Genomic DNA, 23759 nt, shown 5'->3' on the forward strand with positions numbered 1-23759 from the left:
GAATTCAAGTGCACAATTGTCTTTCTCCTCTTGCCTTTTCCTTCACACTTCTATGATATATTTTGAAAAGTCAATTAAAAAACAACATATTACCTGTAAAGTTCAAGTTGGCTATAATATCTTGTAGATGCAATTGATCGAGGGTAGCTTTGACAGTAAGTCTGTTGCGGTGCAGCGCGCGGCGATGGCGGGAAGTTCTTCCTCGTGGCAGCAATGGTAAAGTGAACACGGACTCCGATAGTGGTGTGTCATCAGCTCCAAACTCCTGTAGTCACCATATTGTTGTGATAATTACCATATATCATTGTAACTGTCACAATTGTGATACTACATGCTATGGTGGTGTGATAAGTCGCGTGATGATAGTGTTATTGTTGTGATAGTTACCATATATCATGGTAACTGTCACAATTGTGATACTACATGTTATGGTGTTATGATAAGTGTCGCGATGATAGAGTGTTATTGTTGTAATACTTACCATATATCATGGTAACTCACAATTGTGATACTACATGCTATGGTGGTGTGATAAGTGTCGCGATGATAATGTTATTGTTGTGATACTTACCAAATATCATGGTAACTGTCACAATTGTGATACTACATGCTATGGTGGTGTGATAAGTCGCGTGATGATAGTGTTATTGTTGTGATAGTTACCATATATCATGGTAACTGTCACAATTGTGATACTACATGTTATGGTGTTATGATAAGTGTCGCGATGATAGAGTGTTGTAATACTTACCATATATCATGGTAACTCACAATTGTGATACTACATGCTATGGTGGTGTGATAAGTGTCGCGATGATAATGTTATTGTTGTGATACTTACCAAATATCATGGTAACTGTCACAATTGTGATACTACATGCTATGGTGGTGTGATAAGTGTCGCGATGATAGTGTTATTGTTGTGATACTTACCATATATCATAGTGACTGTCACAATTGTGAAACTACATGCTATGGTGGTGTGATAAGTGTCGCGATGATAATGTTATTGTTGTGATACTTACCAAATATCATGGTAACTGTCACAATTGTGATACTACATGCTATGGTGGTGTGATAAGTGTCGCGATGATAGTGTTATTGTTGTGATACTTACCATATATCATAGTGACTGTCACAATTGTGAAACTACATGCTATGGTGGTGTGATAAGTGTCGCGATGATAATGTTATTGTTGTGATACTTACCATATATCATAGTGACTGTCACAATTGTGAAACTACATGCTATGATGGTGTGATAAGTGTCGCGATGATAGAGTGTTATTGTTGTGATAGTTCCCACATAGTGATAACCGTGGTGTATACCTATGCATGGTATTTTTTCTGTTACCTAGTTTTTTTTTTGTTCAGAGTAACAAAATGCCATAGCTCTTAGCTTTATTGCTACATATTAAGTTGTAACGTAGTAAAATATAACTTTCGTGATAGTTACTAAAAAGTTACAACTTTAGTGGTATTTATCACATAATATGTTATGGTAAATTCATTTATATTCGTGCACTTTAAAGGTTTAATTGTTTATTCTTTCTTTTTATGTACTACTAGCTTTTACCCGCGACTCCGTCCGCGCGGAATAAAAATTGAAAAAGGGGTAAAAATTATCCTATGTCCGTCTCCTAGTTCTAACCTACCTCCCCATCAATTTTCAGCTAATTCAGTTCGACCGAACTTGAGTTATAAATAGTGCAACTAACACAACTTTCTTTTATATATATAGATTGAATAAATGATAACAGAAAATACAAGACAATTTACCAAACATTTCCCGCTGACGCAATATGATGAGTTGCGTTTCCCGCAGGAGGTACCGAGCGGGAACCAGCCTTCCTGTCCGTTTACTAGATAGAACCTGTGTGCCACGCGCTCGTCCTGACACGCCACGCGGCATGGACGATCCGGATCCTCTGAAAAAACAAACATTTTTTTTAAATTTTGATTGTTCCTACGGTCTTTACTTATAAGAAAAGGATGGGAAGAGGATTTAATGAAGGATTAGTTGCTTTGAAGGGGAGATATCTTTCTTTCCTCTCCTCCGTTGATAAAAGGTAGGCAACGCATCTTTAATAGCGGAAGTCTATGGTCTGCAGTCACTTATAAAAAAAGGTCTTATAACTTAGTTCTTCTGAACAAAATTATATAAGTTTGCAGAAGATATGTTATAGATATTGCAGTGTTTGTGTCTATGGAATAGATACAATTCACTGTCTCATGTACCACACTGGAAGGGACGGCTGTCTGGGTAGTTGAGTGACGAACGCGGTACGAAGCGGACGTGCGCCTGCGCTCCAGTGTGGTAGTGGTGAGCCAGTGTCTGTCCTCAATCATCTTTAGGGACCCTATGGTCCTACAGATATGTAATGGCATATTTAATTTACATAATATATATATAATATATGTTACCTAATACAGGTGATATCTGCATTCCCAACCCAGACAGCCTTCTCACTCTCTCTTTGTATTTAGAACACACCATGGTCGCGTACTGGTAAGGTGACTTTCGTTGCAAACAACCCTAAAAGAATTTAATTAATATATATACATCATTGTATAAAATATGTTAATTCCACTTTAAGAGGAAATAAAAATCTATAAATGAGGAAATAAAGTAAATGAGGGCCTAGCACGAAAGTTTGCGATACGCATCTCGTATCATAATTGACAAAATATGTCAAAACTTATACGAGATTTGTTGATGTTTTAACTGCCGATTGGGAGCTGAACACATCTATATATATTAATAAATTTGTAGTGTCTGTATGCAATATCGAGAAAAAAATATATTTCATATACGTGATCTCTGTCCGTAAGGTTGCGTTCGTTCCGAGTAAACTCCGAAATGGCTAGACCTATTTTACGGAAAGGTATGAACGCATATTATAGGCTACTTTTTCAAAAAGCGCGGATGAAGTGAAGGGCGATCGCTAATTTTATTCAAATTTTGTCGATGTCATTACGAAAACATTCTCACGAATAATCGTGCTAGCCCCTCTGTTTTGCTGACGATATCGTTTTGTTATCGAATATGACTATTTTTCCGCTTTTGCGATAGAAATCTTCTTAATTTACTGACTAGTTCTGGTCTTGCAGCATCAGGTCTGCACAGCTGTATGGTGGTGTGTCGCGCCGAGCTGACGAGCCTGACGCCGCTGCCAGGAGACACACAGTGGTAGTGACAGCCGCTGGCAGCGCGCCACTGGGACCCCACTGCGCGCCGCCATGTACCTGATGTCTTCGTTCTGTTGGGACATTCAGTAATTAGCTAGAAGATACGTTTTTTAAATTATGGTCCTTCGAGACTTGAAGAGTTTCAATGAACATGTTCAATTGTGATGACGATCATGTTTGCACATTGCTTATTCAAAAATTAATAAACTACGGAAGACAGTGTAAGAATCTGATTGTAATCTTTCAAAATATACGTCACAATATACCCTGATCTATGAATGGTCTTACGAGGTTGTATGCGGAGTGGCAGTTTGTAGCTGCAGAGCTTCCCACTCACAGTCGCCTGGTTTTAATGAGAACTCGTTGTCGCTGCTCGAATCGCATGTGAATTTCTGTTGAAAACACATAAAATCACCTCTTAATTTTATAGAATGGTTAATCAATCAAACATTTTTACCACAAAATATTTTTAAATCGAAGGCTATACAAAGCCGCACTGGAGCTGCATGATTGAGTTATGTTGAATTGTCTTCCAAAGTTAGGACTAGATTCTATATACTAGTCTTAACTTTGGAAGACTCGAGTCCCTTAATGGGGACATGTATGAGGTGATGATGAAGTGGTGTTTACATGAATAGTAAATCTAAATTATACCAGTAAGTTATAGCACTGTCTCGTGGTTATACCTGACAGAGTCCGGAGATGCAGAACATGGGCTGTGCGCGAGAACAAGCTGTGCCATCAGGCAGACTCCAGCCGCGCGACTTGTAGCCCCCCCCGCGGGTGTCGCACCACACTGCGCATGCGCTGCTCACGTCTACATGTACAATATAGTTCACAATTGTAGTAGCATTTAACGTGTTAAAAGAATCTTTAAAGCTTTGAGCAGATCTTAAGACCGTAATACTAATAATATCTGCAAAAGACCAGACGGTCTTTTCGTTATACAATTTAGCATAAGTTTACTTATGTTTTAAAAGCATAAGGACTTTGTCGTTCTTATACCCGTATCGGTTAACGAAATCTATTAGAAATTGATAAGTACGATACCTTCTGAATCTATCCTCTGCAGCCCGGTGCCGATGAGGTCAGGGTCAACATCTCGCGCGCGCAGGCAGATCTGATCAGCAAACTCACGCACCGTCATCCGCGGTACTTTGTTGCACTGAAACAATTGTCTTATAGTGTAAAGTTGGAAACAAAGGAGTAAGATGTGATCAGTTTAAAAATACAAAGATGCTAGCTTCCTAGAAAGAAAAAAAAACTCTTAATTTCGCTTTTGATCAGTACTTATTTAGATTTTTTTTTAAATCTTTCTTACTTGTTGTGCATGACAGGATTGATACTTCTTATCGTGACCCGTACAGTAGTTGTTTCCGTTTTCGTGCCTGAAATTATAAAATGCAATACATATTTAGGTATGACTTAAAATGTTGTAATAAGACAATAGATGTCGGGATTAATCTAGTGACATGGCTTACCTAGGTCGGTTACACCTTCGTGTGGCAACAGCGACTCCGGCAGCAGCGGGAGCGTGCTTGTCGTCCAGCAGACAGGCGGAGGCGCACTCCGACCAGTGCGACCAGCGACCCCACGCACCGCGTCCCTCACGCACCGCGCCCTCGCGCTCCACACACGCACCACCACGACAGTACTGAGTACATGAGACAAGTAAAGGCACTGTTTGCTAGTTACTCTCAGCATGAATGAGAGATGGGTCTTTAGAGGCGTTAGTAAACAACGATATCTCTGATTCCTTTCTTTATCTATCACCCATAATGTTGGTTGCTCATTTGCTAACTGCGCGTCCGGGTCGTTTTTCTTGTCAATACGTACAAAAAAGGGACAAGTAAATCAGGAAAAAGGAAAATAGAAAAGGAGGTTAGGTTACCACTTGCATTTTTAAACTGATACAAACAGAAACCATACGATATATTTTTCAACTGTTGTATAGTACAGCATTACCTCGAGTAGCACTTAAATGTTTAACTTGTTTACTCACCATATCATCTCCACACTTGGTGCCCTCTAACGCTGGATGCGAGGTCCAGGTGTACCGCTCGCGTTGGCAATGCAGGTCCCGGCAGACGTCCTCCAGGTTTTGAGCTGGGGAGTGACGACTGCCGCTGCCGTACTTGAGCATACCTGACAGGATACGTGTATTGTAATGAACGCTGTTTTTCTCAGAGAATGAAATGCATATTATCACATCAACGATAATAAGTATTTTACGAGACTGATAAAAGGTTATTCTCTTGTATATTTGAATGTCCTCATGGCATTACTAACATTGTTGATCTGAGTCGAATCTCTCTCCGGGTAGAATCCCCTCAGCGCTGTGATCCAGTTGGCCCGCGGAGTTCCCGTGGTCAAGGAGACAACGAGATTGTACTGTACTGTACCAAACAAATAACTACATTAATATTTTATCACGGACACGCGTAAGTGTTGATAGCAAATATTTGATGTTGTTATTTACTCTAGAAACTTCTGCAGATAATTTCTACTGCATTGGGACCAGGTGATTTTGCCACTACCGAGAGTCGGGCTCATAATATAAGCACTGGGATCGCAGCCATTGTCCGCTAGAGGCCCGTCGTGACGCATTCCTAAACTAAAAACAAAGCAAATAAATGCATTGCTTACACAAAGAATAACGCAGAGTAATTGATTCTTGTTACCAAACCGTGGAGCTTAAATACAAATGAACAAACACTACTTACACATACAAATTAAAAACTCACTTGTGTCCTATTTCGTGAGCCACAACGTAAACACTTTCGAAGTGTCTGCCTTCATTTACTGTGCAACTGCTCGTGACTGTACACATACCGGCGACCGGGGCTAATCCTATAAATCACAGGAACTCTAAAGTTATCAAACGTATTTCAGAAGGATTTGTGTATAGACTATATTCATTAGCAATATTCTGTGAGTACTTAGAGTGAGGTATTAAAACTCTATTAGTAAGATTACATTTAGAACTTGGAATTACTTCACAACTTAAGCTCACCAAAAAGATTATGAATAACTTACCTACAACTTGACTGCTGACTTTACCATTCTTGTTGACCACGTACAAATCCAAACCAGTTAAAATTAAAGCATGATCCCAATGCAACGGGTCATTATCACCTGGTGGATTCTCCAATCTCTGCCACGTACAGAAATTACTTAAAAACCTATCAATATCATGTGGTCTTTTCAAATTCACCGGATCTTCATGTAAGATTTCTAATCTTTTGAGGATAAAATTGACTGTTCTACCCAATGATGGGTCATGATAAATTAATTGTACAGCATTTATCATCGCTAAAACGAATCTCACTACTTCCCTTTCAGTATCTTTAGGAAAATTTACTGTCATATGTTTGTACAAATCTCTATCCACAAACACAGCCGTTTCGACAAATATTGGCGGTGTAATCGCTCTCTTTTGTCTATTAGAATCTGGTTGTAACTTTTCTATAAATTCATTTATAGTTTTATTTCTCTTAGCTAAATTAAATTTGAATTGTTCAAGTGTTACATTTTTATTATTGTCTACTTCTCTTTTTCTTCTATGCTTTGTCCATGTTTTTACAGATATATCTGTATCAGTTTTATTAATACTATTTCTTTCTATACATGTATTTATATTGATAATATCGTTGTTCACAGTTTCATCGTTAAGATGTCTTTTGACGATGACGTGTGGTTTTGTTTCTTCACTATGAAACCTTTCAGGCAATGGATGTATATAATAATAACTCCCATTTACTTTGAATAAGCCTCTCTGAAAGCAAATTGTTAAATAATTTATGGTAACCAATCTTATTTAAGTACGTTGTTCTTTTTTTCAAAGTGAGTTTACGTATTATATGAATATAATAAGGTGAATGTCCTTCTCGGTTAGTTAAAAACAACAATGTACAATATTTACATAAGCATTAGAAATAAAAATATGGATAAACATTTAACAATAGAAAAATCTAACGACTTACGGAAACATTATTTTATAAATGTGATTTAAAGTCGTAATTAAATTTTAATTTAAAAATTAAACTCTAGAAGGTAATTCACCTCTTCAGATTTGACATAGTCTTTATTAATATATCTTTAATTAAATAGAGCGTCGGTGGCTCATAGTAGGGGAGCCCACGAGGCTAAATGGGGATTTACTCGAGCATCGTAGAGACCTATTGGGATGCAAAGCTTAGATGATAAGAAGAAAAAAATGTTATATGATATATACCTTTACATCAGTGGGGGAAGCGGCTATAGATTTTTAAAAATGTAAAAAAAAAAATTTTTATCGAGCGCGTCAGATTTTCTAAGGGAGTGTTAAGTGCACCAAAAAAAGCTCTCATTCACTAATCTGACGATTTCGATGGGACGCAAACTCGCGGTCATTTTTATAATGTGCAAAAAAATTCGCCATTTTGAAATACTCAAGCGCGTCAGATTAAGATATATATGGTTTATCTTTATGTTCTAAACGTACTGTCTCATAATCTGACGATTATGTAGAGGGATTCGCCTGATTTGGCAAAAAAAAATTAGAAAAACGGTTCGGCCTTATACATGGGCCCCATGTTTTGTGGAGGTACTTAACCGGGTACAAGGTATCCCCCTGTATATTAATCTGCCGTGCTTTAGGAAATCCCGAAATCCCCGCTTGGGCTCCCCTACTATCAGGGGTTAAGCACTTGACTTGCAATCTGCAGGTCCTGGGTTCGAATCCCGCCATGTACCAATGTGATTTTCGATTTAATATATACATTTATCCGACGTTCTTACGGAGAAGGAAAACATCGTGATGCAACCTGTAACATTTCAATGATATGTGTGGAGTCCACTTGGCCAGCGTGGTTGACTATGGCCTAGTCACCCCTAACTCGGGGTAGGCTCCGAGCCCCTCGGTGGGGACGTATAGTGAGCTGATGATGATGAGTCTTTAATAGACGATAATGGCTATATTTACTAAGTTATATTAAAACAAAAATCTAGAAGTAAAACTTACAAAATCACCACAAGCATATAAAGCTGCAGTGTTACTTCTATAATAACATAAATCTAATTCATCATCATTATGTTGGTCCAAAACAGCTTCAGTACCATTCGTCCATCGTCTCATGAGTAGGAACTGTGGATCTAGGAAAGTATTTCTAGGACTTAGTTTTAAATCTAAATGTCTCTTGAGCGAGTTCAGATCTGGATTATCGTGATGTAGTGACCGCTTGTGCCGCTTTTTTTGTCGTAAATGCAATATCTCAAATTGTGCATCTGAAATTTAAAAAAAAAAAAACCGTTAGCGTCATCTGTTACTACAAGATTATTGTTAGAAAGTTTGTTTAGTATTTACTACAAATTAAATATTTCGGACTCCGCTGCAATAAAAACGTAATATTGTGTCCCCAATAATTTCGTTATACTCCTTGAATTCTTGGATAGAGAAATAAAAAATTATATGTTTGCAGGGTTTATTGGTGAGCAGTTACACTAACTATTGTCCCAAATCCACCTACTCTACTCCAATGGAGAACAGTATTATAAGTACACTTACTGTCAGAATTAGCACCAATTAGAAACAGCCTTTCTGACTCAGTCAGATGATCCAGTAACTGTTTATTGTGTTCCTAAAACAAATATAATCATTAAATTAATGTAATATGAGCGAGCTAGCTACTGAAATAAGTCAATCGAAATATTGAATGTAAGACAAAAACCATCTATAGATTTGAATCCTATAATTAATTTAATTCCTATTGATTGCCATATCACATATGGGACCATGATGGAATTATTTTTGCTAAAGAAAATAATCCGAGACTAGAATATATTGTACAAGTAAACAGCTGTTGCCCGCAACTCTGTCCGCGCGGAATTAAAAAACTTTATTAGAGCCTATGTATTCTTCCTGACTGTGTTCTACATCTATGCCAAATTTCATCGAGATCCATGCAGCCGTTCTGAAGATAACTTGAAACAAAATTCCATCCATCCAATATTAGTTAGATAGTAATAAAGGAGTGCTCACTTCATTTTAGCATCCTTAGAACAAATTTAATTTCATTTTGTCGAGTTTCTTAGTCTTCTAACCTTAATTTGTTATCTAAATGTCTTCCTAGATAGGTTAGTGCATACGCGTTACGTACTATTTAAGGTCTGAAGCGTGATTTGAACACCTCCTGCCGTTCCATCAACCTTGAAACAAATGACAAAGAACGTCGATAACTGTTAGTAGAAAGTGATACTGACGTATTTTTAAATTCCTTTTTTAAAGAATCTATAGTAGCTGTAAACTTACTGTAGAAGATCCGAGAAGCTGAAGAAAATAAGCTTCTTTATATGAAGTAAAGTGTTTTCGTTCTAAATTATTAAATAATAGCCAAAGCACAAAAATGAGGTAACCCTAACTTAAAAATTTCATAGCTAATAACTTTATATATAGCCTTGTAAAATTGGTTTTTATTAAAATTCAAATTCTATATAAAAAAATCTTCCGGGATTCAAGCAACAAACTACGTAAACTTTACCAGTATTCAAATATGATTGTATAAAAGATAAAATCATAAGGAAGCGACAAAATTCCATACGACATTGTAATTACAGAAGCAAAGGAGAATTCAACTCAGTAACAGTTAGCTTCTATTGTATGAGTAGTTTTAGCTGTACAACCTCGACATAATTTGACAATGGATAATATTCACACGAAGGTGTAAGTTTGATTGAAGCTGTTGGATATAAACGATAAATTAAACGTTGTAGTATAAAATTATAAGAGATTATCAATAAATATTTTAACACGTTAAATGCCAGTGAGTTTACACTCATAATAAAAAATCTTATTGACATGCAGCTAGTTTAACACGTCCGATGCTATTCCAGAAAAAACATTACTAGATGACGAAATGTAGAGTCTTTAAAAACAATATTATTCTGGTTTGTCCAAAGAATTATGACTTAAACGATAATACTTTAGTCGATAATTTTGTTCTAACATAAAAGGTATCTAGGTTATGAGATGTTGACAGTTTAAATTTTTTAACCAACAGCTGTTTAAATGATAAAATCTTAAACTGCAAGTCATTAACTTAACTATATATACATCTGCTCAGTCATTACGTGCGTTTGTTTTCATTGCATTATAAATCAGAAATAAAACTTTCTCTAGAATTTTCTCGACTTAATGTTATATAGAATGATAGAACAGAAAGCGAAAGCAATTATAACAATACAGAGATTGCGAGTGTATTTAATAATTAGGAAAACATAACGACCATAGGATTTCAAATAAAAACGTAACCATCAGAAATAAACACAGAATTTTATAGACTGGACAAAGACATCAAGACAACATCGATGTTAAATCTTTAAAGACACGACTCAATAGAAAATAAATACATATTTGTAAAGTATAATGTCTAATGTTTATTCTATTTTTGAATTTCTATCTTTAACATATTCAAGCGAAAATTCTCAAGCTAAAAACACCAAGATTTTATAGTTCAAGTTTAATTTAAATGCTAGTTTTCTGAGGAAATATGACATTTTGTTTTGAGAGTACTTTAAAGTGACAGGATACAAGTGAGACGGAACAATGCATTGCCACCCCTGGTATTCACGATTGGTGCCAGTCGCTTCGCTGGAATTACCGTATATTTCGATTGAGGTTATACGAATTTCGTCAAAGGTCATAGAGCTTCCTTGTCACGTTTACTTTGTTATTGTTGAATGCAGGTTAAATTAATTTGAATCAGTTATGATAACTTTACTAACGAACATATAAACATATAGAATTAATTGTAATACAATTTAAATATATGTTTTTTATTGCTCATACAAAATGCATTTCGTTATAGGCAAAAGTGCTAGTTTCATTTCCAACTAGCGGTCGCCCACTACTGCGTGCTCAGGGAATTAAAAAAACTTATAAAGTAACCTTTAAGATTATGTTCTACATCTGTGCCAAATTTCATCAAGATCGGTTGAGCCGCTCCGAAGATACCTTCAAACAAACATACATCCATCTAAACATTCGAATTTATAATATTAATAAGTTTTACTTTTCATGTCATGTAAGACAGTTTTTTTTCGATAGAAAATGCAAGAGAATTCCTTTGTCTTTAAGCAATATCAAATCAGTAAATCCGTATGTATTAATCCTATTTATAAAAAAATATGTGGATCAAGAAAAATATTGCAACTTAATATTATTGGTAATTTGTGATGCTTAATCTATCTTCCTTTCAAGCAATATTTTAAATTAATCTGTGAATTGCAACGAATATCTCGCATATTAATGAGCGTTTAAACCGAAGGATGTTTATGATGCCTAACGATTTTAAAATTGTTTATCTAATTTGAGTTTTAATACAATACATTTAAGGTATAATTTTATACATTAGGAAAATTTGATAACAAAGACAATGGTGTTGGAACAACCGTTCAAATCTTTATCGAAATATGTTAAGATTTCCGGAATGCAGACGTGAAAAATTAATGTTACATTGAAGCAATTTTTTTCTTTAAAACATGGTGCCAACTGATCAAGAAACAGTTGACTCCTATGTGATTGTAAGTATCGGTCGAGAGGCAATTCGTGCAGCATCGACTTGTCGAAGCAATTCGAAGTATAGTAAACTAATAATTTAAGACTAAGAATTTAAGATTTCTAGCCTTCAACATTTCATTCAATATTCATATTAATATTATATTTACATGAGATTACAGCTATAAATGTAAAGGAAGACCGAAAAAAGTATGGATGGATTGTGTGAAAGAGGATATGCGTAAGGGAGTAATTTCCGATATGACAGCTAATATAGCTGCATGAAAGAGTAGTGACTATGACGACGCTCCGTAGGGACAAGGGCAAGTTGATGTTGATTGTAACTATTATATTATCTGTGGTAACAATAACGTCCTCTCTACACATTCTGACACGCACATAAACATACACCAGTGTTTAACGACCGTTAAATTTAGCTAACCATTACCCTAAAGCATTATCTGTCTGAAGAGATTGTGAGATAAACTGAAGATGAGATTTTTTACACAATTAATGTACAGGGTCAAAACAATACAACTACAATATTATGAGAATTGTCTGTTGTTAATAACATTTTTAATCAACAATTTATGAATGAATTTTATAATTATTTGCCGCGAAATTAAAAAAAAAATAACTTAGTAGTAGCCATGCGTTCTTCAGACTGCTCTACTTCTGTGCCAAATTTTATCGGGATCTGTTCAGCCGTTTTAAAGATAGGTAATAATAAACATCCATCCATTAAAAATTTCACATTTTATCTTACTTATACTACAAATGCGTTTGGATATATGTATGGATGGATGGATGAATGTTTGTTATAAGGTGTCTGTAGAGCGGCTCGACTAATCTCGATGAAATTTGGCACAGATTTAGAACACAGTCTGGAAGAACACATAGACTAATAATTACGATTAACGATTTTTTTTAATCCTGCCCCGACAGAGTCGCGGACGACAGCTATTTTATAATAATGACATTATTTTTACAGCCCTTTAATGTAGGTTTTGTTATAGGTAATTAGTTGATTTTTTAAATTGTTATATGACTTCAGTTTCAATCAACCTAAGACATAAAATCTAGATTTTCTACACAGTAAATTAGTGTCGGTATTTTAGAATAAAATAAACGTGACAAAGCTTTACACAGCAATAATCGCATTACAATTTTATCGTCGTAGTCGTAAAAAATGGATAAAAGATTAGTTCAGACAAATTCTTTTTGTGAAGTAAGTTTCCCAATATTTTTTATTAACAATTAATTTCAACTTTATCTAAACTTAAAATCTTACTTTTTAAGCTAAGCAAGAGTTATATAACAATTATGAAATAAAGATAAGTTTCTTTTTATTGCACTATTTCTTATCATCATTGCTTAAGATTACTTAAGAACACTCGTTTTATATCATAAAAAGCAAACAGTAAAAAGGTATCCAAAGACTTATCTTTGGATACCTTTTTATTCTTTCCTCTTCCTTGTCTACCTTTCCAAATGTAATCTTATGTTGTCTATATATATAAAAGAAAGTCGTGTTAGTTACACTATTTATAACTCAAGAACGGCTGAATCGATTTGACTGAAAATTGGTGGGCAGGTAGCTTAGAACCAGGAAATAGACATAGGATAATTTTTACCCCGTTTTCTATTTTTTATTCCGCGCGGACGGAGTCGCGGGTAAAAGTTAGTTTGAAATAAACTAAACAAATTCTGTAACAAAATAAGACCTTTCTAAATTGTAAATAATTATTCCGTTGAATTAATTAAATAGTCAAAACGTCCATTTTGAAATAAGTAAGCCTGTTACCTGTACCTTAAATACCTTAGTCAAATTATAGGTCTGCCTAGTTCAAAACCGGCCGGGATTTGGAGCACGAAATTACAAAACGAATTGTAGCTTTATGTTCAAATGTAATTTGACAGCAATACCGTTGCTATAAACTAAGAGCTAAAATATAGATTACGTATTATTAGTTCCAGTTTAATAGAATAAAATTAATGGATCTAGACATGGGACAAGGGAGTCAGGATTTTTTCATAAGAATGTGTACGAACCCCCGCCATATTGTGACGTCACAGCTCCCAAATTAAAATAAATAGGTAGGGCTAGGTAAACAGATATTTTGGAAAAATAAAGATTTAAAATTTCCAGCAAAAACCCAAATATATTTTTATAGTATAATCTGCCTTTTTATAGTGATTTTATAGAGTGAATTGACGTATAGAAAATATGTGTATTAGAGCTAAAATAATAACAATATAGTAAAGAAAGTCTGTATCGTATATATTTTTCAGGTGTTTTATAGTAAGTTAGTATGTAAGTTAGTATCTCTTAGTATATATGTATATAGTAACTTGTATATAATAACCACAAAATATTATCCGGTTTATAAATATTTATCACTTAATATCTTAACTTGTTACGTTTTATATTTTTCACAGCGCTACACATAAGGGCATGTCTATGTTGTCGAATTTCATTACCCCAGATTAAAAACAAAACTATCTGTACCGTTCTATTTGATATAAAAATTGTAAGTTGCCAGTTGCATTAGGATTGACAAATAGAACTATAAAAAGTATTTTAAAAATAAATAATGTATTGAATTCGTTAATTATGAAGTATATTATATTACAGGCTGTAGAAACGTTTTTTTTTTTTTATTTAATTGGGATTTTTAACTTTAGAATATAGGTAATGGTAGATATGTCCAGTTTGTAAAATATAAAATTAATTATGTACTGACATAGTTAATTAATTGCAGATAAAGATGTTTTTAAAAAACATATTGTTTTCTTTATCACTCCCTTTAAAAAACAGAGATTATATTTTATACATGTATGTAGCCCGGGAATCCATCCGCGCGTCTTTAAAAAAAAACTTAGTTGACTATGTGTTCTTTCAGATTGTTTTCTATATCTATGCCTCAGCGGGAACCATGCATCTGGAGATACCTTCTAACAAATATCTGTTCATCCAAACATTCGCATTTATAATATTAGTAACATTAAGACAGTGAAAACAAATGATTCTTAAATTTGAATGTAATTTTAAAAATCATAAACTAGTGATGTGAATGTAATATTTTAAGTTCCACAAATAATGGTGTAAACAAAATCACATAGTTAATTTTATAATATTTGTTGTGACACTTATAATGATGTAAAGAATTTGACAATAATGTTACCGTTCGAAATGAAACACGTGTTGTTAATGAAGTTATTTGATCATAGAATTTTAAGTGTTTTTAATATGACTGGTAGAATTTCAGAACGTACAAATTAAGATATGAAATTTTAAAAATGTATTTTTACTTCATTTTTGTTTATTCTGTATATCTTAGATATTTAAGAGTGAAATGCAGATAAAAAATATTACAAATTTTTGTTTATGACGTCTTATTATTACATATGTTTTTTTTATAATTTTTTTATGTCTATATTAAAATTATGTTTGTTTGGATGATAGTTTATCTTAACTTATTGTAATGGACTTATCTTTGTTTTCTTTGTTGACTTTTATTTGTTAAACATTATGACATCAGTTCGTGCTCATTCGTCAATAGAAGCCTGGTGTTTAAAATCATCGCTAAGTGATCTCCTAATACTTTGACAGTTCAATGTTAGATTACTTAAATAGACAAGGATTTTTACATTTTATATATATATATAAAAAAAACTAAATTCCAATAAGTAGTTATCTTAGGGATCGCTCAGTAATCATGCGATTATTTTTTAGAAAATTTTTAACTTCTCCATCGGTGACCAAAATTACGTGTATTTTTTTGTACAAATTTTCCTTACTGAATTTAAGCTAGACAAATAATTAATCTAAAGTCCAAGTATCAAACACTTTCAGTCCTCATTTAAATTTTTAATTGCCTTACTAGTCCATTTAATTTGAATCATAACAATAGAAGTGACATTAATTATTTAAAAAAAATGAACGATCTTAGTAAACTTGACCTGATTTAATCAATTGTAATGCACCAAGAAAGGTAAGCTCTAGTTCACACGATAGTGATATACTATTTCTTATCTTATCAATAGAGACATAAGAGCTACAATTGTTTATTTACTATTTCAATACGTCGCAAACTTGATCTGGTACAAAATAAGAAAAATTTTAATTATAATTTTATAACATACGAGAATTTGTACAAATATGTATGTTATAAAAACATAGACTAGATTCCAAAGTAAATTGTCAAATTAATTTATAAATCAAGAAACAAATTAGCATATCGATACAGGTAGAACGAGGCGAAATACTTCTGATAAAGTTTATCCCATAAAATATAAAAAAATGCCCGGTCTCACTACGTAGGCATATCTATTACAAAATTTCTGACATTTTACAGAAAAACCTAGTCATTTTAGTTAGTGTTTATTAAAATGCTTTATAGTACTCGTATAATAACATAAATCCATGTCTTCAACCGTACAACTTCACTGCCGTGATAAATAGACTGCAATTGTCACGACAGTGAAATTCTACGGCAAAACCAAAACATATCCCTAGATTCGAACCCCACCTCAATCATAAATGTTTATGTCTTGCGACTTGCGCATGGCAATTATCTGTTGCTCTAAAAGTTATTTCGGTGGCAAACATTGAAGTTGGTCAAGGTAAACCTATCGGGTGGGGTCAAAAACCTATTATTTTTGATCAATTAAAATGCGTCTCATGACTTAGGAAGTTTACAGCAGTAAGTTAGTTTTACTTTCCTTAAATTTATTTTAAATTAAATTAACTTAACTTATTTACTTTCATTTTATATTAATTTAAATTTAAAAATAATTCTTGATCCTACAGTCAAATTATTTAAAAAAAAATTGTGGGACATATATAGTTATATTTATGTTTACATTATAGTTGTATTTCCTAAGTGAACACTGTATTATAAATAAATAAATAAAAAAAAAATAAGCAGTAATTTATTTGTCAGTGAGAGAGATTTTTGTATTGATTTAATATAACTATCTAAACTAAGAGCCTATTTTAGTAACACTCATACTATAGGTAGGTGTAGATATTGTTAAGAGTAAGTTAATTAAACGTTTAGTAAAGTTTATTCGTACTTATTAAAGTATAATTATTCGACATTTGATTGTACCTTTTTGCTAAAATATAATATTTCATATGATATATTAAAGTTTATGATAATAATTAACATTGATAATTGTTTGTCCTCTTTACATATGTTACCTTTAATTGAGTTTGTCTCACATGTTTCTTTATGAGAACAAGTTAAGATACATATCAAAAAGGATTAAGGACATTTTGAATAATATCGTAGATAGCGTAAAATAATTTAAATGGTTAATAACTTAATAGTTTGTTTGATTAAATACTAGCTTTTACCCGCGACTCCGTCCGCGCGGAAAAAAAAATAGAAAACGGGGTAAAAATTATCCTATGTCCGTTTCCTGGTTCTAAGCTACCTGCCCACTAATTTTCAGTCAAATCGATTCAGCCGTTCTTAAAAATAGTGTAACTAACACGACTTTCTTTTATATATATAGAAATGATAGATATACATATATATAGATTTACATTAAAAATAAGATTTAATTTAATTAAAATAGATGAGATACATGTCTTAATATTTGAAATCTAACCATATTAATAAAATTAGAGTGTCTGTATGTAATATTGAAAAAAATAATCGTATACTTGATGTTTTTACGTATCTGATAAAGGAATACCAATTTTTAAAATCTCTGTCTGTCTGTGCAAGGTAACGTTTGTTTCGGTTAATCTTTGGAACGGCGAGACCTATTTCGACGGGACTTGGACGAGAAGGTATTTGATGTACGTGGGCATATTATAGGCTACTTTTTTAATTATTAAATTCTGCAAAGACAAAGTCGTAGACGACCACTAGTATAACATACAATTGCTTTAAAACTTCGCTTATCGCCAGTTCATATCCGTCTCCATCGACGGGCTTGAGTCTACTCTAAGTCTGAAGTGACTGGCATTAGTCAACCACGCTAGCCTAGTGCAGATTGGTTGACACACATCTTTATGTTTCTTCTCTGATATGTGCAGTTTGCATTACGATATTTTCCTTCACTGTAAGAACGTCCGATATTCTTCGATATATTAAGTCTTAATTTAAATTAATTTGTGTAAAATTCATTTGTATCTCTGTTTACGTACATTAGGCGATATTTCAGTTTACGATAGTCCGGTTACAATATCCGTAACTCATGAATATTAACAATGCAGAACGCCCGACGTTCCGCTAGCTGTTTCGACACTTTCATCATTTGCTAATAGTATTACAGATTGTTTCTATTTAATGGATCTTTAATTCATTTTGATACAGTATAGTTATGTTAAGTTTAAACGTATTTGAGGGCTATCATGTTATTTAGGTTTGGAGTTTAAGTCTTTTATAACTCTTAAAAAAACTCTTTTAAAAACCGAACTATTTGACACACGACGGCTAGTAAGCTGCCAGTATGTAAACAAATAATAAAAAGAAGAAGCTCTCGCTAAACAGTTGGATTAAGGGCCTGATACAAAAGGCAGTTATTTTATAATCGGCGCGCATAGTGAGGAGATTTCTGTCTCTGCAGCTCTTACTACTGTTAGCTTGAGTCATGGGATTCCGCAGCCGGTGGTATACTATTTTATATCTATATACATAAAAGAAAGTCGTGTTAGTTACACTATTTATAACTCAAGATCGGTCGAACTAGGAGACGCACATAGGAACTTTTTTATCTTGTGTGCATTTTTTTTATTCCGCGCGGACGAAGTCGCGGGTAAAAGCTAGTGTAATATATTTTGTTATTTTTTTAAGGATAAAATGTTAAAAATTCATCCAATAATAATAATAATAATAACTGTTCAATACTCGACCTTAATGTCATTTAATTTTAAGTAGAGTAAGTTAAGGAGTACTTAAATTTTTCAATGACCTTATAAGAAGACTATGACAGAGCAAGTTTAATGTCTTGAAAATGAGGCATCTTATCATGGGTTACTAGTGCTGAAGTGCCTATTGCCATCTCTGTTTATTCATAATGAAGAAGAGAGATGACTACATGTTTGTACAGATGTTTTGTAACTGAAAACACACTTTTAAATTTAACAGGATAGACTTTAGAAAGCGTCTTTGCTTACTTTCTTAGTATCTTTAGTATTTTCTTGTATCGTTTGTAACAATTCTTTAATAGATACGAGTATTTACTAATCCATTACCACACTCGTAGTTTTTGTTACAAATTGTGAAGGCTTTGTGAAACTTGTTACAATTATTTATGCTAAGTTTATGTAACGGTTACAAGTTTGAATAATTGTAACATCTTTTGGTCATTATTTCCCATTTATATCAAAAGATGGTAAACGAGCAAACGGCCACCTGAATTCGCCGAAATAGCAAGGTAACTGTTACCCATTCGCAAATGTAGATGCGTTGGTTATCTTTAATTAACGGAGACGCGAACGCACAGGGAGAGAATATTTCCCCTTCCTTTGCGTCCCCTCTTCCGCCAAATTCACTTCCCCTTTCCATCCTTTCCTAATAAATTCTTGAAGGGAAGGGAAAGAAGACTAAAATTAGGCTTCCGGCACAACACTTGTTAGACGAAACGTGGAATTGTTTCCATTTCACGCCTGTCTTTAGTGTGGTTGTGGTATTGCACCGGTCGACAAGGGCCACTTAATCAACAACTTATGTATTCTTCTAGACCATGATCTACACCTGTGCAAAATTTTATCAAGATCCGTTGAGCCGTTCCGGAGATACCTTGTAACAAACATCCATCTATTAAAACATTTATAATATTAGTAAGATATTAGTACTTGGAATATAACTTTTATAGACATGACACCTAGGTTATTATTAGTGTATTTTTTTACAACATGTACTTGTTTTTGTTGGGCCTAAATGATTTTTGATTGTACAAATTGTCTTAGTGTTAGACAATGCAAGGACATTTGCCTTTATTTGGCTTGATTATTTTGGAGGCAATCTGAAAAATAATTCAAACTCTTGAAGTATATTAATATTTTAATAGGAATTTAGACCGTTAAAGATTTTATTACTTATAAAGCAAAATATAAAAAACATACAATTACAATATATAAAACATTCAGCACGTACGGAGTATAGAGATAAATGCTAAATAACATAGCGAACCGATCGCTTCTCATTGCATTGTTTACCTTTAATACACAGAGAAAGAGATGCACAGAAAGACTGGCAAAGACTGGGTGCAGCATTAAGACATGTGTCTCAAGGGATAATAGACTGGTTCGAATTTCCAATAGGTACTCATATGTGTATGGATTGAATCTAGTCACGAAGTAAATTGTTGCAACACGAACTTGTGTAGCCGAGTGCTTATGTTGTGCAAAACTATCTGTTTAAATATAATCACAAATTGTTCACCGTCATATTATAATTTCACAGGTCCATTGTTATTTATTACACGTAATAACTTGTTATGGGTTAGTGTTCACTAACATGATCAGTTTCGTTCTGAATTTTTGTGCAACAAAACTTTAAATTTTTTAACTTAGCGAAAAGAATAAAATTTAGGTAGTTGTGCTGTTGACAAAACTTAAATTAATATAAAGCTTTTGATGAAGAATAATCATCATCAACCAGCCCTTATCTCTATGGAGGGTCGGCACAGTATGTACTACTCCATACATCTCTATCAGCTGTCATATCTGAATTGACCACCTTCTTATGCATATCCTCTTTCACACAATCCATCCATACTTTCTTTGGTCTTCCTCTACCTTTATAGCCATCCACATTTTATCTCATTACTTTTTGTTTATATGAACATATTGACTAAGAATATTAACAGAAATATCATTCTTTTGATGAAGGGATTGAAGATGATGATAATTATGGTAATAATGGAAAGGAAAAATAAATTTAAAGGAAAGAATATTAATTAATATCTCGTTATACGCAATTCTTTACATCAGGCTTTTTATAACAAGTTGAACGCGTAAAAAATGTGCTAGTCGTGGAGTTGCGGAAAATCGAGCCCTTAAAACTGATTATAGGAAAGACTGCTAGTATTTTTTAATGTAAAAACAAATGCTAGAGAAGTTAAAAGACATAAAATTATTGCCTTTAAAACTTAATCAATTAAGTTCATAAGTAAGAGTTCAAGTTATTATGTCATCACTGCATTGTAATATTTAATAAAGTTTATAAATTCATACGTTCTCTAGCCTTGCGTTGTAAGCAAGAGGCGTCTGGTTCTAGACAGTTATCATATCAAGGGCAGTCACAATTGATGTGTAAAATGTGTAAAGTTAAATGATGTTTTTTACAAATAACTTATAACACAAGCCAATTTTAGATCAAACTTTATAGATACTCAGAGCTAGTGTTTTTCTTTGTATTTTAAAGATTACAGAGCGTCGATGGCACAGTTGTTAAACACTTGACTGGAATGGACCGTAATCTAAAACATCCAGGTTCGTACCCCCATGTACTAATGTGTTTATCTATTTTTTAAATTCAGATGTACATTTAGCCGAAGTTCTTACGGAAAACATCGTGATGAAACCTACACGTATCTGAAAATTATTTCAAAGATATGTGTGAAATCAAGCTGCATTGGTCCACTGTAGTTGTAGTGGTCTAGGGACCGTTAAAATTTGGTAGGCTCTGAACCCCTCGGTGGGGACATATATAATACATAATGAACTGATGAAAATGATTGGAAAGATGTAATAGACAACATTTGCGAGAATTGATATACTCACATTGTATTAACTGACGGAAAATTTTTAAACGTCACGTCTTTCTAATTCTTTGGGTACTCAAAAGTGTAGTACATGTGTTAATAAACTAGACAGTAAATGAACATAACTTTTCAACTTAATAGAGAAGAAGAAACATGTTTGTGTGTGTGCGAGCGCGCGTGTGTGTGAACGATGCAGTTATGAGATCTCGTGCGAGGATCGGAAGCGCAAGGAAACGTGACATTGGCGGGATTCCGCCATGCGATGTTCTCTTTAAGGCAGGTTTACACAAAGCTATGAATATTTTTCAATAATATTTTATACATAGTTCCAATCATAGGAAGTATTTAATTATTTTATCAGATTGGAAATGTTTCTTTTTTTGTTATTGATGATTTAATCAGCGTTGGAATTTATAGCTTTCTAACAATTGAACATCAAGGTATTGAAGTCAGTAACATTATTATAACAATATTAGTCTAGCACATGTCCATAGATGTCAGACATCTCCTGACCTACGCAATGCATGTCAGTCAGTGTGTCCACAGTCTTAGGCAGACGGCATGTCTCTGCATCGGGTCGGTGACCGTCAATCATTAACTGCAAATGGAAAATCGTCTAACAGCCACTGAGATAAAACATTATGTAATTATCTGCTGTTACGTCAAAATACAGTATGAGGTCAATTATGCCGTTAAATTTTATAATATTTTAAATAGTGAAGATATTTAGGTACTTTAATTCATCATAAAGTACAAATTGGACACAAAACTTAATGTTTTGTATGCTATTTAAGAAGGTTGTCTCGAATCAAATCGCAAATCTCTAAAATTTTCTGCCTGTTTTGACTAAATGTTCAAAATGGTTATATTCCGAAATTTATCTGTGTTTGAACATATCAACAAGACCGAAATAAGAAAACTCATCCTCTTTTTCATATTGAGTTAAACGCAACACCTAAATATTACTTTACTTCACAAATTATTATTATTTTATATAAAAACAGTAAGTATTATGCGTCGGTTATGCTCCATTGCATTCGATCGCAAAAAGACAATATCTCTGTAAGCTCCAGCAGCGATCTGAGGCGTATCCGAATTGTGTAATAGCTAGTTCATTCCATTTCTGTACAATGTGCAATACATTTATCTTACTACTATAATATTTGCTATTTATTCTTGTCACATATGACAATAATGCACCAGTTTTATGTAAATATTTCGTAAACAAAGAAATGTTTACAAAAAGATGGTAAAAAATCAATACAAAAGAAGTAACCAGGTGGAAGATTACCCCTGATATAGACTGATAAGATTAAAACTGTTGTAAACCTGCCACTGTGCAAAATGACAAAAATTAAGATGTGACGGTAGCTTGCGTAGCATGCCACTGGGCCAATGATACAGCTTGATTACGACCAATTGGACAAAACTGCATTAGCTGAGAAGAAACTCTTATATTCTCAGTGATACAGTAGGAACTAACCATAAAGTCTTCAATACTTTCTTAGCCAACTTCGATTACATCGCTTCTGTCCAACTCGTGGTAATACGGTCATGTGATCCTACATTGTCTTCTATTGTAATAACAGCAGCCACGCTATACTTTCTATCGGTCGATAGGAAGGAAGCTAATGCAAATTATCACAGCATCTCATCTCACACGGAACAATCGTTGCGTATCTTTGAAAGTGGCGTTACTGCAATTTCTAATTTCGTTACATCTAACATTTGCATACCATATCTTTATAACAATGTTAAATATTGTATTATTATTTAATTATTAACTATTTTTGAGTATTCTCTTAATGCATTAGAGCTTCATTTGCTAATAAACTGAAATCTTTGTACTAATCTAGATTTACTTAAAAAAATAATCCAGAATTTCAAGGAAAAGCCTCTCCTTGGTCGTGCAGAATCATTCAAGATGTGCTGCTTTTCAACATTTCGTTAATGCTGCTGTATGATCAATAGCTTTTGTTTTATTCATCTACGATATCGCAATACTTGTTCTAGTAGAGTGTTAATATTTAATAGCTGGAGCGTTTCGTAAGCTTGGTACTGACGTACTCGCCTACGTATTAAATGCTGCCGTTCTACTTTCTTTGTTACAATACAGATTGTCTTTAGTACTTCTAATGCTGGGATCGTTGTGGTAGATATCAAAATTTAAAGCTGGATTTGAATGTATTAGATGGTTAGCGACAGTTTACTTTTTGCATCCTCGGACAAGATGACCATAGATTTTTTTTTCATCACAGATTAAATTGCGGAAGATGATTAATTAGAATAAAAATGTATATGTAATGGG

The 23759-nt window shown here is 33.5% G+C and overlaps 1 protein-coding gene across 1 annotated transcript in view; it reads right to left on the minus strand.

The window, feature by feature from the left end:
- Window positions 1-23759, minus strand: part of LOC106716606 (A disintegrin and metalloproteinase with thrombospondin motifs 18) — a 30928-nt gene that overhangs the window by 1379 nt on the left and 5790 nt on the right. Inside the window, exons 2-17 of the mRNA XM_045681503.1 lie at window positions 8735-8807; window positions 8192-8454; window positions 6226-6964; window positions 5934-6039; window positions 5669-5803; window positions 5479-5585; window positions 5192-5334; window positions 4671-4843; window positions 4511-4577; window positions 4240-4354; window positions 3876-4006; window positions 3478-3581; window positions 3095-3260; window positions 2425-2536; window positions 1780-1928; window positions 94-265 (exon numbers count right to left, since the gene is read on the minus strand). Coding sequence (XP_045537459.1) covers window positions 94-265; window positions 1780-1928; window positions 2425-2536; window positions 3095-3260; window positions 3478-3581; window positions 3876-4006; window positions 4240-4354; window positions 4511-4577; window positions 4671-4843; window positions 5192-5334; window positions 5479-5585; window positions 5669-5803; window positions 5934-6039; window positions 6226-6964; window positions 8192-8454; window positions 8735-8807 — 2755 coding nt within the window. The remainder of the gene's footprint in view (window positions 1-93; window positions 266-1779; window positions 1929-2424; window positions 2537-3094; window positions 3261-3477; window positions 3582-3875; window positions 4007-4239; window positions 4355-4510; window positions 4578-4670; window positions 4844-5191; window positions 5335-5478; window positions 5586-5668; window positions 5804-5933; window positions 6040-6225; window positions 6965-8191; window positions 8455-8734; window positions 8808-23759) is intronic.

This window comes from Papilio machaon, chromosome 16 (assembly GCF_912999745.1).
Source record: "Papilio machaon chromosome 16, ilPapMach1.1, whole genome shotgun sequence".
NCBI lineage: Eukaryota > Metazoa > Arthropoda > Insecta > Lepidoptera > Papilionidae > Papilio > Papilio machaon.